The sequence below is a fragment of the Lithobates pipiens genome, unplaced genomic scaffold (assembly GCF_037356315.1).
Source record: "Lithobates pipiens isolate NorthernLeopardFrog02 unplaced genomic scaffold, aLitPip1_a1.2 Scaffold_16, whole genome shotgun sequence".
Taxonomy (NCBI): domain Eukaryota; kingdom Metazoa; phylum Chordata; class Amphibia; order Anura; family Ranidae; genus Lithobates; species Lithobates pipiens.
The window spans coordinates 182,398,012-182,414,392 of record NW_027507748.1 but is presented as its reverse complement, the minus strand read 5'-3'; the positions used below and the strand labels follow the sequence as shown (position 1 = coordinate 182,414,392).

At 37.9% G+C, this 16,381-nt stretch overlaps 1 protein-coding gene across 4 annotated transcripts in view; it reads left to right on the top strand.

The window, feature by feature from the left end:
- Positions 1-16,381, top strand: part of NLGN4X (neuroligin 4 X-linked) — a 476,850-nt gene that overhangs the window by 173,561 nt on the left and 286,908 nt on the right. Inside the window, exon 3 of one of the 4 annotated variants that reach the window (XM_077480819.1) lies at positions 1,733-1,765. The exons of the other annotated variants lie outside the window; for them this stretch is intronic. Within the exon in view, the coding sequence (XP_077336945.1) occupies positions 1,733-1,765 (33 nt within the window). The remainder of the gene's footprint in view (positions 1-1,732; positions 1,766-16,381) is intronic. 4 annotated transcript variants of the gene reach the window in all.

Genomic DNA, 16,381 nt, shown 5'->3' with positions numbered 1-16,381 from the left:
TAGATAAGTACAGTTGAAGTTTCTACTCTGAGTCTATTACTTACCCCACAGACCCGCTTTGATTTATAACTTGAGAAATTATGCTTGTCTGGGACACAATTGTCCAAAAAGATAACAAAAAAAACATATGGATAGCGTGGGTTGAGATGAGAGAGCTGACCCCTTTAGGGTATAGTTGTATATGCTGATACGACTAAACTTAAGGGTTTTGGCTTAGGGCTTTATTCCTGCTGTTTATACATAGAAGAAGGGTCCAATAACCCCCATTCTTCTTTGTCACTTCTCTTCCCCTATCCTTTCCACTTTTCTTCCCTCTCTTCCCCTCTTTTTCCCTTCTTCTCTTCTACCCTTACCTGGTTGCCTAGTTTACTATATGGGAGTGGATGCCTATTATTTGCTCTTTTTGTACTCTTCTAAATGAATGTAACAATACAATTTTAAAATCTAACTTCTGGAACTATGTGCATGATTATACTTTACTTCGCTACTATGTAAGTGGTGTAAGTTGACTGGGACAAACTATATTCTATTCGTTGTACCATTATCTTACATTCTTTTGAAATAGAGAGCAACTGCTGTTAGTTGTGTCTTTCTAAAATGCAATAAATCTTTCTGAGACTGAAAAATGTCAAGTTCAGCATGCATGGGCTGCCTTTTAGGCCATATGTACCGCTGTGTGTTCAACAGAAGACCAGCTTCTGGTGAGCAGTCACACTGGAAAACCAGCATTTGATCAGTACTTGCAGCCAATTGCTGCTGCAGTGATCTGTGTATTCTGATGGAGGAAGGCTGGCGGGGGGGGGGGGGAGTGCCCATTGTCAGAATACAATAGCACAGGAGGGGAGAATCCTGCATCACACATTATTTGTGTTGATACAGGGATTTGTCAGTTTTTTTGTTCCTTCACCCTGCTGGTTGAACGAAAAAAGAAACTGCATGTGTATACCCAGCTTTATGCAATCTTTATTTTAGATAATTTCACCAGACCGAACAAAGTGACATTTTAAATTTTTACTCACAGTTACAGAATACATCTCATTCCATACTTAATTTATTGTTTTCTTTGTGATTTGCTATATAAGACCCATTTCACGCTGGGGCCGTGGCGGCGTTATCACTAAAGCGCTGCTCGTTTTAACTGTGCTTTAGCGCTGTTTAAGCTGCACTTTTCAGCTGCTAGCAGGGTGCTTATAATGCTAAAAAAGGGGTTAAAAACTCTCATGTTGTGGCGCTTATGAAGCGCTGCCCATTCATTGCAATGGGCAGGGATGTTTTGGGAGTGCTGTATACAGGGCTCCCAAACCGCCCCAAAGATGCTGCCTGCAGGACTTTTTCTAACGTCCCTCATGCGCACCGCCCAGGTATGAAAGCACTCATTGCAGAGAATGGGAGGCAGTTTTCAGGCGCTTTACATGCACTATTTCTAGTACTGAAACACCTGAAAACTGCCTCAATGTGAAAGGGGTGTAAATATATATATTTTTTATTAGCATCTTCAATTTTAACTTAAATTAAAATAAACATGTTACAATGTTAAGTTAAAGAATATTGTTGGTGTTTTATTAAATGGCCTACATTTTCAGTAAATATTTAATACATGTGAGAACTAACTTTGCATAACTGTTCAGCTACATTTTATTTCTTTTTTTTTTATAATCCCTTTATCTGAAAATGTGAGGCTGTAAGTGTCCATCTGATTATACAAAAGTAGAAGGACAGATTTCTTTTTCAGAACTCAAGATAAGAACAATAAAAACAGCAAGGGGTAAGCAAAGGCTGGCAATTGTTGTCTATACAATCTGATTAAACACATTACATATCCTTACATGACAGATCCCTGACAGAATAAACTTGGTTGCTATGGAGACAGACTGTGAAATTTGCTTTTCATGTCAAAGGTCTGAATGTGACTCTTTGAGTTATATTCACATTACCAATTTATGTTGAAAAATACATTATAAAAAAAAAAAATGTTCATGTGTTATAGCATGTTTTAAATGTCAGTTTTTTTTAATATAAACTCATCACCAAATTACTACCTTGCATATCCTATTTCTACACATAGGGGGTTATTTCAGATCTACCCCTTAGATTTAGAGCGACTGCACTTCCAAGCACACTTGCAGTGCAAAGTGGATTTGCCTTTCATAAATAACCCCCATACTAATAGAAAGCAAAAATGTGTAATATAAACAAAAGTTTTAAAGTTTAATCAACATCATCTTTTTGTTTTCTGTACTAATCAAACATTTTTGTTTAGTAGTAATTGGTATATGAGAGAATTTCTTTATACTTTCTTTCTTACGTTCCATTTTTTTTTTTTTTTAAGCAATGGATGCCAATTTCTATTATGTCAGTCAAAGAACTGTCAGTAATAGAAGACGAGTTATTTTCCCATATTTGTGCTATACTGAAAATCCATTTGAAATGCGTGTCATTTACCACAGCAAGCATTTTTAAGAGGGATTAAAATAACATAATTACTAATAAGTTGCTTGGGAAAAGAGAAAAAAAAAACATATGTTTTCTATAACAATGGAAACTGATTTCAAGGATTTAGTTTCTAGTCTAAAAGTATGGATATTAAACTGTAATATTAGTCATACTGAGAAGCAAATAGTTTGTAAAGATTAATTTTAATAATTAAATAACAACAAAAGGTATGGCTGAAAACCTAAATGAAATAGATAGATAGATAGATAGATAGATAGATAGATAGATAAAAAGACAGGTAGCTTATTTGTCTTTAACCACTAGAGATCCGCGCTATAGCCAAATGACGGCTACAGCGCGGACCTGCTTTGCCGGGACTACGTCTATTGACGTCGTCCCATGCACGAGCGGCCTGTACGCCCCCTGAGGGGCGCGCTCAGTGCGCTCTGTGATTGGCGAGTCTATGAGACTCACCTAATCACGGATCCGAGCAAGGGGTCGATCCCGACCCTTTACCACGTGATCAGCTGTCAGCCAATGACAGCTGATCATGTGACAAAACAGAGCCGGTAATCGGCTATTTTTCCTCCTCGCGCTGACAGCTGGGCCAGCTTATCAGTGCCCACCTGTCCCCTGCCAGTACCACCCAGATATTTAAAAAGTGCCACCCAGCAGTGCCACCCATCAGTGCCCATAGTGCCATACATCAGTGCCATGCATCAGTGCCCACAGTGCCATACATCAGTGCCCACAGTGCCATACATCAGTACCCACAGTGCCACCTATCAGTGCCCACAGTGCCATCTATCAGTGCCCACAATTTGCCTCAACAACATTGCTGCATCTCAGTGCCACATATCCGTGCCCATCAGTGTCATCTACCAATGCCCATCAGTGCCGCCCATCAGTGCCCAGCAGTGCCACCTATCAGAGCCACATATCAGTGCCACCTATCAGTGCCCATCAGTCCCATCTATCAGTGGTACCTATCAGTGCCCCTTAGTGCCACCCATCCGTTCCACCCCCCCGTGCCACCCATCAGTGCAACCTATCAGTGCCATCTTATCTGTGCCCATCTTTGCCTATCAGTGCCGCCTTATCTGTGCCCATCAGTACTGCCTTATCTGTGCCTATCGGTGCCACCTTATCTGTGCCTATTAGTGTCGCCTTAACTGTGCCTATCAGTGCCCACCAGTACAGCCTATCAGTTCCCACCAGTGCCGCCTATTAGTGCCCACCACTGCCGCCTCATCAGCACATTTCAATGAAGAAGAAAGATTACCTGTTTGCAAAATTTTATAACAAACTATTAAACATGATTTTTTTTTTTGCATCTTTTTTTGTTTGTTTAGCAAAAAATAAAACTCCCAGCTGTAATTAAATCAGCGCTGAAAGCTGAAAATTGGTCTGGGCAAGAGGGGGGATTAAGTGCCCAGTAAGCAAGTGGTTAACCACGTTAGCCCCAGAAAAATTGACCCCCTTCCAGAGCACTTTTTGTGACTCGGCACTGCGTTACTTTAACTGACAATTGTGCGGTCGTGCGACGTTGCAGCCAAACAAAATTGATGTCCTTTTTTTCCACAAATAGAGCTTTCTTTTGGTGGTATTTGATCACCCCTGCAGTTTTTATTTTTTGCCCTATAAACAAAAAAAGAGAGCTAATTTTGAAAAAATAACCACATTATTTTTTACATTTTGCTATAATAAATATCCCCCAAAAATATATAAAATAACTATTTTTTCCTCAGTTTAGGCTGATACATATTCTACTACATATTTTTGGTAATAAATTCACATTTATACAGCAATCAGTGCTAGACAAATGCACTGATTCCTGTGTAAATGACACTGGCAGTGAAGGGGTTAACCACTAGGTGGCAGTGTATGGGTTAAGTGTGTCCTAGGGGCATGTTTCTAACTGTGGGGGGCGTGGCTGTGTATGACATGTCAATGATCTCTGCTCTGATCAGATGGAGCAGAGATCAGTGACACTGTCACTAGGCAGAATGGGGAGATGCTTATTTACATTAGCATATCCCCATTCTCCATGAGGCGATTGCGAGTATCCCCACGGCGATCGAGTCCTCGGGACCTGCGACCCATCTCACAGAGCTTGCCATGGGCGTAGGTGCTCTGGCTGCCTCTTACAATGTACAGGACAATGTACAGGTATGCGATTCTGCCTGTACGAGCCCTTCTGCTGATGTATATCAGTGTGAGGTGGTCGGCAAGTGGTTAATTAAGATGTCTGAGGTGATTTCACACTACAATGATTGATTTTTCACAAAAAGTAAAAACTCTCGTGCCCCGTACACATGATCGTAAATTTCGCCAGCAAAAGATGGATGTGAGCTTTTGGTCGGAAATTCCAACCGTGTGTATGCTCCATCGGACTTTTGCTGGCGGAATTCCTGCCAGCAAAAGATTAAGAGCAGGTTCTCAATTTTTCAGTTGGAAAAAATTCTGATCGCAAATTCCAATTGTCTGTACCAATTCCAACACGCAAAATTCCTACGCATGCTCGGAAACAATTTGACACATGCTCTGAAGCACTGAACTTCATTTTTTCAGCTTCTCGTAGTGTTGTACATCACCTCACTTTTTGCGGTGCCACTGTGTGTATGCAAGCCAAGCTTGAGCAGAATTACGTCGGAAAAAACATCCAAGATTTTTCCGACAGAAATTCTGCTCGTGTGTACAGGGCATTAGTATTATTAATTGGGCTACTTAGCTGAAATATACATGAACAAAAAACATTTTTACATTTATTTAAAAGGTATCTTTGGGGGTTTGAATTTAAGCTACATCATTGATTTAACTTTGTAAATAATGAGGCTAATAAGGGGCCATTTCTGGTAAACCAAAATTAGTCCAGTTTAGCTGGAAAAGCACCCATCACCATCAGGAGATTTTACAGCCCACTGCACTCCTTATAAATTTTACACATTTTTTGTGTAAAAAAATTTACCAAAATCTCATTCATTTTGCTATAAACTGATGATAACAGCAATAGTAACAATGCCATGCCTGCTTGGATATTAAAAACAGTACTTGTAGTACACTGTAGATAAAATAAAGTAAATCATTTGTAACTAATGATAATTCCAAAACACAAATTACTTTAGACAATATAACATGTCTTAAAGCGATCTAAACCCCAAAACAAAAACGTTATATATTACATCTTACTATTCCATAGATGCAGATGCTACACATATTTTCCCTTTTTTAAGTATTTTTTATTTTATTTTCATTTTATATCACATATCAATTCTCCTGTAAACCACACATGTTTTAATGCAAAACGTATAGGTATATCATTTTGTAAACAATAAAATGTAAAACACACTTGCAACGAAACAGCATAGGAGAAATGTTGTCAAGGACAGTTTTAACATTCTTTATGAACAGTGGAAGTAGGAGATTGTAGAGGATGCAAAATGTTAATCTGTGCTTAATCCCTGACCTTTCTCATTTGAATCTCTATGCTGCACAAACAAGGAAGCAAAGAGATTGCTGACTGATTATTACAATCTCACTCCAGCAAGAAGGAAACTTGCTCTAATAAATTGCAGAAACTTGGGATAGCAATTTTATCACCTAGATCATAAAATCACCTTGATTTGCTTTAAAGCTTTTAGAGTGAATGTATATTTCAGCTTATAATTCTACTGGATAATGTAACCTCTTTTATACTCTGTGAGACAGGAAAGAAAATAAGGCTCTGTAAAGTAGTTATTTAGCTAAAGAGCTGGCATATGCATGCCCAGAATTAATTAGAAATGTCTGCACATCTTAAATAATGGCTTGACTGTAGTGCACTATGCCCTTCCAAATTACCTCTGGCAAAGGAAACAGAAGTGAATCCATGTGGAATATCTCCATGTTCTGACATTAGTAAAGGGAAACGTGATTCATTTCTGCAGAGCTACATTGGAAATGATACCTGCAAAGTCATATGATAGCATTTATATATTTGCTTATTTGCTTTCTATTTGCTTTTGATTTTCTAATTTGTTTAATGTGTTCCTAGTTTCACTAAAAAGCAAAACATATGCAATACTCAGAAAATAAGTTAAAAGAATACTTTTAGTGGCTGTGCAATTTTTCCACAGTGCTGGTGATTATTGTGGCCACCAAAGGGAAGTAGAGTACAATGGATTAATCAAAGGAGTTTCCTGTAGGCTCAGTACATCAGATACTTTCACTATTACTGATTTACCATGCCTTGTCCAACACAGCATCTCTGTGTGTATTTGGCCTTCTTCATAGAGGGGCAGAGCTTTGCTTCCTCTTATCAGAGCAGCCTTCAGGGCCTCAGGTACAGCTTGTTCTCCGGCATGTCCTCTAAAGAACAGTGAAATGCACATAAGGGACAGTTGCCAAATCCCCCACTTCCCTATTTATCCATTGACACAACAGTCCAATAATGTACTTTGTACAGCAAGTTGAAACTCAGATAGTAACAGCAGGGTACTTTTGCTGTGCATAAAGAACTTAAATTAAGGCTGTAACACTAGGACTTCTTTCTCTCAGTCTTAAATCCACAGGCCCTACCTGCATACCTCTCAAAACAACTAACTCTTTTAACTCAACCTCACCACCACTGGTGACCCGAATATCCTGGATCACTAAAGCACATTATGAAGTTGGACTAGATAAGGGGACACGCATGCCCTAAGCAGAGCACAACAATCATGCCTCCTCATCCCGTCCATTACTGAACTAATGAGATATTAACCTCCCTGGCGGTATGATTCAGTCTGGAATTAGGTGCTGAAAGCGGTACAATTATTTTGCACGGAAATCTGGCTTTTATTTTGTAGTCCTGTAATTCTTAGGAATAACGCTCTTAAATCTGTTCAAACCAGAGTCTAGTAGACATCCCGGGTATGATAAAGTTTATAATATAATAAAGAATAATACAAATTATTCAATAATGTAATCAAATCCAAAAACACTGAAAAATTTACACTTTTTGGTTGCTATGGATAATCTCCAAATTCCAGGCAGTAAAAAACAGTATTTATAATATAAAAGTGCATGCAGGACACTGCACAGACCACTAGGGACAAAGGGGGTGTGTATTTTTTAATACAGCACTGTAATCTGTAAGATTACAGTGCTGTGTGTGTTTTGTGTACTTTTACTTTTTTGAATTTGCCGCCGTTCTCCGCTCCCGTGCGCCGTAATGTCGCAGGGAACGGAGCTCGGCGGCATTCGGCACTGTGAATCGAGCGGAGGACAGCTCGATCACACAGCGCGGCAGACATCACTGGATCCAGGGGACAAGGCAAGTAACTCTCCCTGTGTCCTCCCCTCTATCGAGCGAAGCCATCCCGAGTCTGGCTTGGGGTTACCGCTCCTATCAGTATATTCCTACCCCGAGCCAGGCTCGTGATTACCGCTAGGGGGGTTAAGAGTCAGTAAGTGCTGAAGGTTCAAAGTTAGAAATATAGTTTCCTCACTGGCCACAACCCACAACTACATTAATATAGAAAGGTAGAAATTAGTTAGAAAGGTAGAAATATACACATATTTATTTTTTAATAGAATTAAGAGTAATAAATGCAAATACAGACATTTATTAATACCTATTTGCAATCATCCTTTCAAAGATTAGAAGACAACATCAGATCTGATATTTTCTCATACCAAACTTTCACACTTAAGTATTCACAAAGAAAACGTTTTTTTTTAGCAATGCAGAATAAAGTATTACATTTCAGATAAGGACAAACTAGAAAAAATTCAGGTAAAGTCATATGGATGGTGAAAGAATGGCTGGAGAGAAAAAATTCAGTGGTGCCCGAAGAACATGCTTATTCGACTTTTCCAACACCTTCTGGGCATAGTAGTATCTTAGCTAACATACATGATCTCTATCATACCTTAGCATCTCTAAAGATTTTAGAAAAGGGGTGCATTTTCTCCCAAATAACTAGGTGTTAAGGAGGTTTAAAAAGGTGCATGTTAAAGAAGAACCTCTCATGAAGTTAGGAAGGCCTGTTAAATCCTTCAGGTGACCTTGTGTATATAGCACTGGTTTTCATTGAATTTGATGCTGTTGCTTGCTTTTTTTATTATTCCAATTGCTGACTGTAGCCCTGCCCCATGTAGAAGACCAACATATTGGGTTTCATGTGGGGGAGGTACAGTAAATACTGAAGCACCAGCCCCCACTCAGTTCTGCAGCAATCTTTGCCATGTATCCCTGTGCCTCCTCCTTCTCTATTTTTACAAATAAAAGAATGGGCCCACAACCTCCCACATGCTCCACTCCATTCTGCAGCATGCATACTCTGCTACTGTTGAAAGACAGAGAAAGCAATCTAATGCAGTCACCAGCTAATTCAAAGTAGATTAGTACAGTAGTAGCAGGCAATATGTGTTGTGTAAATGACAGCAGCTGGAAAGCAGTACCATCATTCACAAAAATACAAGCCAACAACAACACATGTTGGCAGCTACTAAACTAGTCTACAAATGTAGGGTCTGTCAGCATGTGCTGTGGTTAGCTTGTGTTTTGGTGAATGACCAGTGTCACTTTCATGCTGCTGCCATTTAAAGCACATAAGCTACAAGCTGCTACTGTAGTAATCTCCTCTGCACTAGCTGGTGGCTATGAGAGCTCAAGGGCTCTAGATTTTTATAAAAGCAGAAGAGACATGACTGCAGGGGATGGGAGGAGGGGTTATAGGAGGTTATGCACTCAACCCTTTATTTGTACAAATGAAGCAAAGGAAGTACACGGATGAATGGTAGGTTGAGCTGCAGATATTTTTCTCTGCAGCATTCAGAGGAAGCGAATGGGCACTGTGTTCTCTGTGTCTGCACCACCCCTTTACTTTGTGCAGTCAGTCAGAAGCCTATCTCCTTTGTCTAGCATTGTCAGATAGCATTAAAGTGGTAGTAACTGTATTGTGTTAATTTTCTGCCATCTCAAACTTTGTAAATCATTGAACTGATTGCTCTGGTCAGAATCCTTCCTACCTTCTTTTTTTCTTGTTTCTGTGAAATCTGTCCTTTTCTTTGCACTCATGCTCACTTGTTCCGATTTTTATGGCACATTCTTCATGCCTCAAGTCCTGTGCTAACATGTCGGCGCTACGTAATTTCCCTTGCTCATCATCAGCTCCGAGATCCTGCGAGATTCAGCTTCCATTCACAAACTGAATCTTGACCCCATGTGACTCGCATAAATAAATAAAAGCTGATCATTTGAAGCAGCCATGAAAGTTATAAATGGTTCGTCTCATCCCCTTGAAAATAGAAGAGAGAAAATCCTAAAAAAAGAAAATTAATGTAGCCATCACATTTAGGAATTGGTGTGCTGCATTTATTTATTTATTTATTTATTGCTTTATTTACTTATAGTTAGACATCCTGTATAAAGTTCATTGTTTTACAGGTTCTGGAATTTTACAGACAAAACAAAACCTTCTCACATCTTCCATGTCTCAGCATCCCTTTTAGGGTCAACCTTAATCTTTCTGCCTTCAATCACAAACAGGGATGAATTGATATCACTGTAAAATTGCCAGTTCCATTGTTCACAGAATTTTATCAAATTGTTGGAGTTTTATGGGGAAGGGGTGTATATTGGGTAGGTTAGTCTATTTAATTGAGTGCTTTAATCTTCCTTTATTTCCCTGTTTTTCTTTATGTAAAAAAAAAGTAAAACAATGACATGGCTTTCTGGCACAAGAAACAGTTGAAATGAGCTTCCATAACTCTCAAGAGAAAATAAAGTCCATTGCTCGCTTAACTATTTGCTGACCCGCCACAGTACATATACTGCAGTGGGGCGGCATGTACAGGCACAATAACGTACATGTATGTCATGTACCTGCTCTGGGATTAGGAGCACACTATGTCAAACCTGCCACCCCCCCCATGATCCCTATGGGGGATGTGGCTCCCGGTACTCAGGGCGCAAGGGCCCAGTGATCTTGTGATCGCTGTGTAAAAACAAAGTAAAAAAATGAAAAAGGGGAAAAAAACTAAAAATTTTTTAAAAAAAATATTTTTTTATTCACATACTTTTACCGATCCCTGATCACCACCACATCAGTCATATGATGTTGCTATATTGCGCTGGTGACAGTAGGAATTAAAAAAAAATCACCAAAAATAAAACTGTGGCAATCAAATACCACCAAGGAAAGCTCTATTTTGGTAAAAAATATATATATATCATTAAGGGGTAAAACCTTCTGGAGCTGAGGTGGTTAAAAAAACTCCAAAATCAAAGCATTCCTCATTGTCCATTGCCTATTAAGTGAACTTTTAATAATATCTTCTGAATGTTGGGTCATACTCAATTTCTCTCATACCTACTAAAAAAACTGCAGTATAAAAGTCTTAATCATGTAACAATGTAAAAAACAACCATTACCTCCTTACATAGAAAGTTGATGGATATAACTAAATATAAACTACAAAGTAACAGTTTTCCAAATAATATCCAAGTATTCATTAATGTAAAAGCCTGAGATAACAAAAACATTGGAATCTACTGTCCTACCATACAGTGATTTGTGTGTATATATATATATATATATATATATATATATATATATATATATATATATATATATAATGTATAAGACTTCATCAGTAATTCTTGAATGAATGATTTTTTTGTATAGCACTGCAAATGCGAACTGAATCGCCTCAAGGCGCTTGGTCCGTCCTGTGTTGCCCTGCTTCTTAGAAGAAGTGGGTCTTGAGTTTTTTCTGAAGGCCGGATGGTTTTCTTCCATGCGGATGTTGGTGGGTAGATTGTTCTAAAGCCGTGGTCCTTGGACTGCAAATCTTTGTTCTCCCTTAGATTTGTAGCGGGACTTGGGGATGAGGAGGTGGTTTTGGTTTGTTGATCGGAGGCTGCAATTAGGTATGTAGTGTTTTATTTTCTCAGATAGGTATTGAGGAGCGTTTCCTTGTGTACATTTGTGGGTGAGGCAGAGGGTCTTGAATGTGATCCTATCCTTTACCGTTAGCTAATGTAGGGTCCTTAGGGATGGGGAGATGGATTCCCAGGATTTCTTTCCCATGACTAGTCTTGCTGCTGTGTTTTGGGTGATTTGTAGGTGTGCAATCTGGTAATTAGGTAGTCCTATGTAGAGGGAATTTGTGTAGTCGAGTCGCGAATTGATGATTGTTCCAATCTTGAGGTAGATTTAACAGGCACAGGAAATACATCCTTTGCCAAGACTTTTTTACCCCCAAACATTGCACAGTGTCTGACACCCACAGATGACAACTTAATCTAGGAGTATATAAAGACCAGTTGTGATGGATATGTTTCATCAGTATTAGCTGCAGGTATAAAGACGTATACAAAGTCTAATTGTGCATTTTTATTTTGCAGTCTATAGAAAAGTCCAATTGTCAGATTTTGCCTGTATGTCCAAACATCTTAAATGTTTATGGACAACTGTAAACTTATAACCTGCATGTTGATTTACTGGATCATTTAATTGTCAATAATTTCATGAACCAACTTGATAATTGAAACAAGTCAAGTGATTCCATTTAGATTTGTTTAGCTGAATATGCTTGAGTACTTTAACCTATTAATATTCAAAGAAAGCTTACTAAATTGTTTTATTTAGTTTTCTCTAATTGATTTTTCTGAACTCCAGTGAATTTCACACAAAAGCTTATGCATGAAAATGTGTTTTGAAACATTAAACAACAAAGTGTGACGAGATAAAACATTGATTTATCTTCATTTTAAATTTTGATGGTTGTTCTAGTTTATCTATACATGCTGAGGCTGAACATGCTATTCATGTGGAACTAAACAAATAAGAAACATAAGAAAAAAAACACACTTAGATTTTTAAGTTGAGTTATTTACATGAAAAAAAAATAAAGCAAACTTTATGGGTCTTACAGTATGTGTACGAGGAAATTTGAAAACAAAATTGGATGCGTGAAGCAAATTTCAACTCACCTTATAATTATTTAGTAAAGCAGCCCCTATGAGTGTTGGTCTACACAGTATTTTAAATGAAAACTAAATTGATAAATATGTTCTCCCACATTAGCCCCCTCCAACCCAATAATTGTGATCATTACTGACATTACTGACTTAAAATAGATCTCTCTTGTGTTTTCTATATGGGGTAATTTGAGCACTATGTTTGCATGAGTCCTAGCCATAGTGATGAATAGGATAACATTAATCTGTATCAACATGTTGCCCAAAAAATATTAGGGGGTACACCTATAAGGCCTATAGGGATTCCTACAAAGTTGTATTGTTGTGTTTTTTTTTCTCTATTCATGGAACTACATGGACTTCTGTCTTTTTTCAAACGGACTAACTATGTAACTATATAAATATCTGTGGTTTTAGAAATATGGTCAGTGAACTTAGAAAGGCTAATAAGGGGGCATTTCATTAAACTAGCCATTTCACTAAAAAGGGGGGCATCCAACAGCCATATTGTCTGTGAATTGGAAAATGCTGCAAGGAAAGCATAGGGAAAACTAACAAACTGCATTGGAAAAGATTGGAGTTATTCAGGAAACTGTACTTTAGTTCTTGTGTAATCAGCCAATTTTCTGCCTTTTGTCATTGGAATTTTTGACTTTCGTTTCATTTGATTTTGTTAAACATCAGGATGTACAAGCATATTTAACATGTAATCATGAACTTATAAATTGTACATTCAAGGAGCATAGTATACAAAGTGAACAATATATATATATATATATATATATATATATATATATATATATATATATATATATATATATATATATATATATATATATATATATATATCATTGCTATGCTTTATCCAGGGTTCCTAATAGTACATGTTGTGGTTTCCTCTCTTGAGGAAAACCTGTCAACCATAATGGGAACATACTGTGAATAGGCTAGTATGATAGATGTTCCAAAACCCTTACAGTGGTCGCTTGAGGTAAGTAGTTTATATGTTATACAAATACAAATTAGGAAAATATAAGCAGAAAAATAATAGTAATAGTAACAAAATACATAACAGTTGTAAGGCACTAAGATTAACACTCAAAATATTGTGTTTGTTTCTTGTCAAGTCAGTGCAATCATTTTCAATATCCAATAGTCGGATTGTCCCTCAGTCTTATGTGATATTATTGTCTCTTATGTAACACCAGAGGCTTTTTGGGATGACAGGTTTCATTTTATTTTAACCTTAGGTCAGTTGGGACTTCTAGCTGTTGTCCAACAATGACAAACATCGCTCTAAAAAAATGGATTTTTGTTCTAGTGGTATTTTGAGGTTTTCTTTTTTTTTGGTGGTGTACTGGTTTTTATTATTTGTAAATAAGGGCTTTAGGTTTTTGGATCTCAAAGTTGAGCATTCAGTTGTTACTGACAAAATCTTATGCTACTGTATTCTGTCTCCTAATTCTTGTAGTGAAACACTTGCCTCTACTCTTTGACTCCAGTATGCTTTGTCCTATTATCACTAAAAATGTCCTGCTACTGGCTAGTTTTACATTGCTGTATCCTCCAATCTGTTTGTTCTTTGATTGTTTCTTTGGGGTAATGCTTGGTATCCGATTTTTTCTCCATGTCCTTATAATGTAACCTACTCTATAATGTGTTCCATCACTTTCAACTCATTTCATTTGTTAAAATTGGCTTCTGGGAATTGATTTAAACTTGGAGGGAGAAAGCTCTGCTAATTGTTAAGAACCCTCTAACAATATTTGGATGCTTGCATACCTTATGAGTGTTCAACAGGTATATACAAGCCTACACTATCCCAAAGTGACCAATGTTGAATCAAATCATAACTCTCTATAATCAATGATTTAATGTGTACAATTAAAAGTGTCAATACCCATATTAAGATCACATCTAAGAACTTAGTTAAAGGAGATCAAACATAATCCATACTACACACTATGGGGGAGATTTACTAAAACTGACACACACAGAATCTTGTGCAGCTGTGCATGGTATCCTATCAGCTTCTAATTTCAGCATGTTCGGTAAAGCTTTGACAATAAAACTTGAAAGCTTAACTTAGAATCTGATCTTCAGAACCTAAACTACACCCCCTTCACTATCTAAACTCTTAACCTGCAATCCTTGTCCCCTATGGGCCACCCCCTCCACTATACATACAAGATCCGGCCAGAGCTACACCCAATTTTTCAACCACTGGGTAGGGAAGGAAGAGATGGCCAGATAACCCCCATTTTTTTCTCCTCCTCCTCTGCCCTCTCTCTCTCCCTTCTAATCACCTCTGACCCACTTTTAATCTTCTGCTTTCACCGATCAATCTTCAAAAAAAAATAAACCCTTGCACACACCACATATGATCCTCCTATCATACCCCACACATATTCAACCTACTGTAAACCCTTCCCCATGATGATATCTGCCCCATACCTCATTAAACTCATCAACAGCCACCTTAAGGGCAACTAACTGTGACCTATTCTACCACAATCAAATAAGACATAAACCCTGAATCAGCCCAAACATTGGATTCTAGTAAAGGATTATCTACTCCAATGTGGCAAATGAGACTCGTTTCACTTGTATAAGGTTTATGCATGGTCAATTGACCCCTCTCTGTAATTTTGCTCTGCTTCACCAATTGTCATTGGACAATTACTGTTCCAGCTATTTGTATGTTATCCTTCTACTTAAATAAATTAAACTTTTATGGAAAATAAGAGTTAGAAATGTATGAATGAAAAGTCTGAATGGTTAATGCAACTAAATGTGTCACAGCTGCATACTAGTCAATTTAATTTGATATTTTGTATCTAACAGTAAACATGTTTCAAGCCACAGGAAGGGTTGAAGCAAGCTGGAAACTTTTTTTATGGAGAGCTTATATACAGTGACTTGGAGGCATTTAGCAGTGTGTGTTGTTGTTTCATCCTTGCTTCCTCACAATTGTGTGATTGAAGGGGAAGAGGGGGATTACTCATCGATTGGTGGAGGCTGTTAAAATCTGATTGCTGTCTCTATGATCCATGAGATATTAAGCCTCAGACGCTTATAATCTCTTTGTGGTACCTCCAGAGGATCATTTTACTTAATTTTCAGATTTATTTTTTAGATTGGCAAGCGCCACATTCATACCTATTATTATCAGTTTGTTATTTGGTGTGAGAACACCCGGATGTTGGCTGCTGCCTGTTGATTCCTTTCCCATTGGTTTGCGCATTGATCTCCCCTTATTTACATATGTTCTATTTCTAGGTCTGTCAGAATTTTCGTAAAAAAAAGTTTGATGAGGCATACACACGATCGGAATATATGATGAAAAGATTCTGTCTGACTTTTTCTGTCAGACATTCCACTCATGTGTACATGGCATAAGTGCAAAAACAATCAGTGAAATGTTAAAATCGGGGAGGCTAATGCAAAGCATTTATGGGGAATATAAAAATATAAACTGTTGCATATTGGATTTCTGTTTTAAAAGTAACATCATCCTGAACTTGGTGTCTCTATCTAGTTAATAACTCAGTATGTAGGGAAATGTACAGTATATACTGTAAATTCAGGATTGCAAAATTGGACTTTATGAGTGCCAAAGAAATTTAAAAGAAGCAATTTTTGCATTAAACCACTATATTTTCTAGTGCAATTTTTTTCGTAAGAAAACATGAAGCATTATAATGTAGATGAAGCCATCATGGCGCCTTCCACCGCTCCGCCCAGGTCCCCAATCCCAAGCGACCAGCAGGCACGTCAGCTGGCTGGCTGGAGTTCCAAACCAAGCCAGGATTGGCTCCCCAATGCAGTAACCCACAAGCAACGTCACAACGTCATTTCAACTTTACCCGGCTGCCAACGATGCCAATTAAAAAAAAATCCCTAGTATTCAAAAATGCTGATTTTGGCATTTTGAATACTTTTACGTGCAAAGGAGGGATTTGGCTATCAGCCGATTACTGTCACAAGGGATGTTTACAT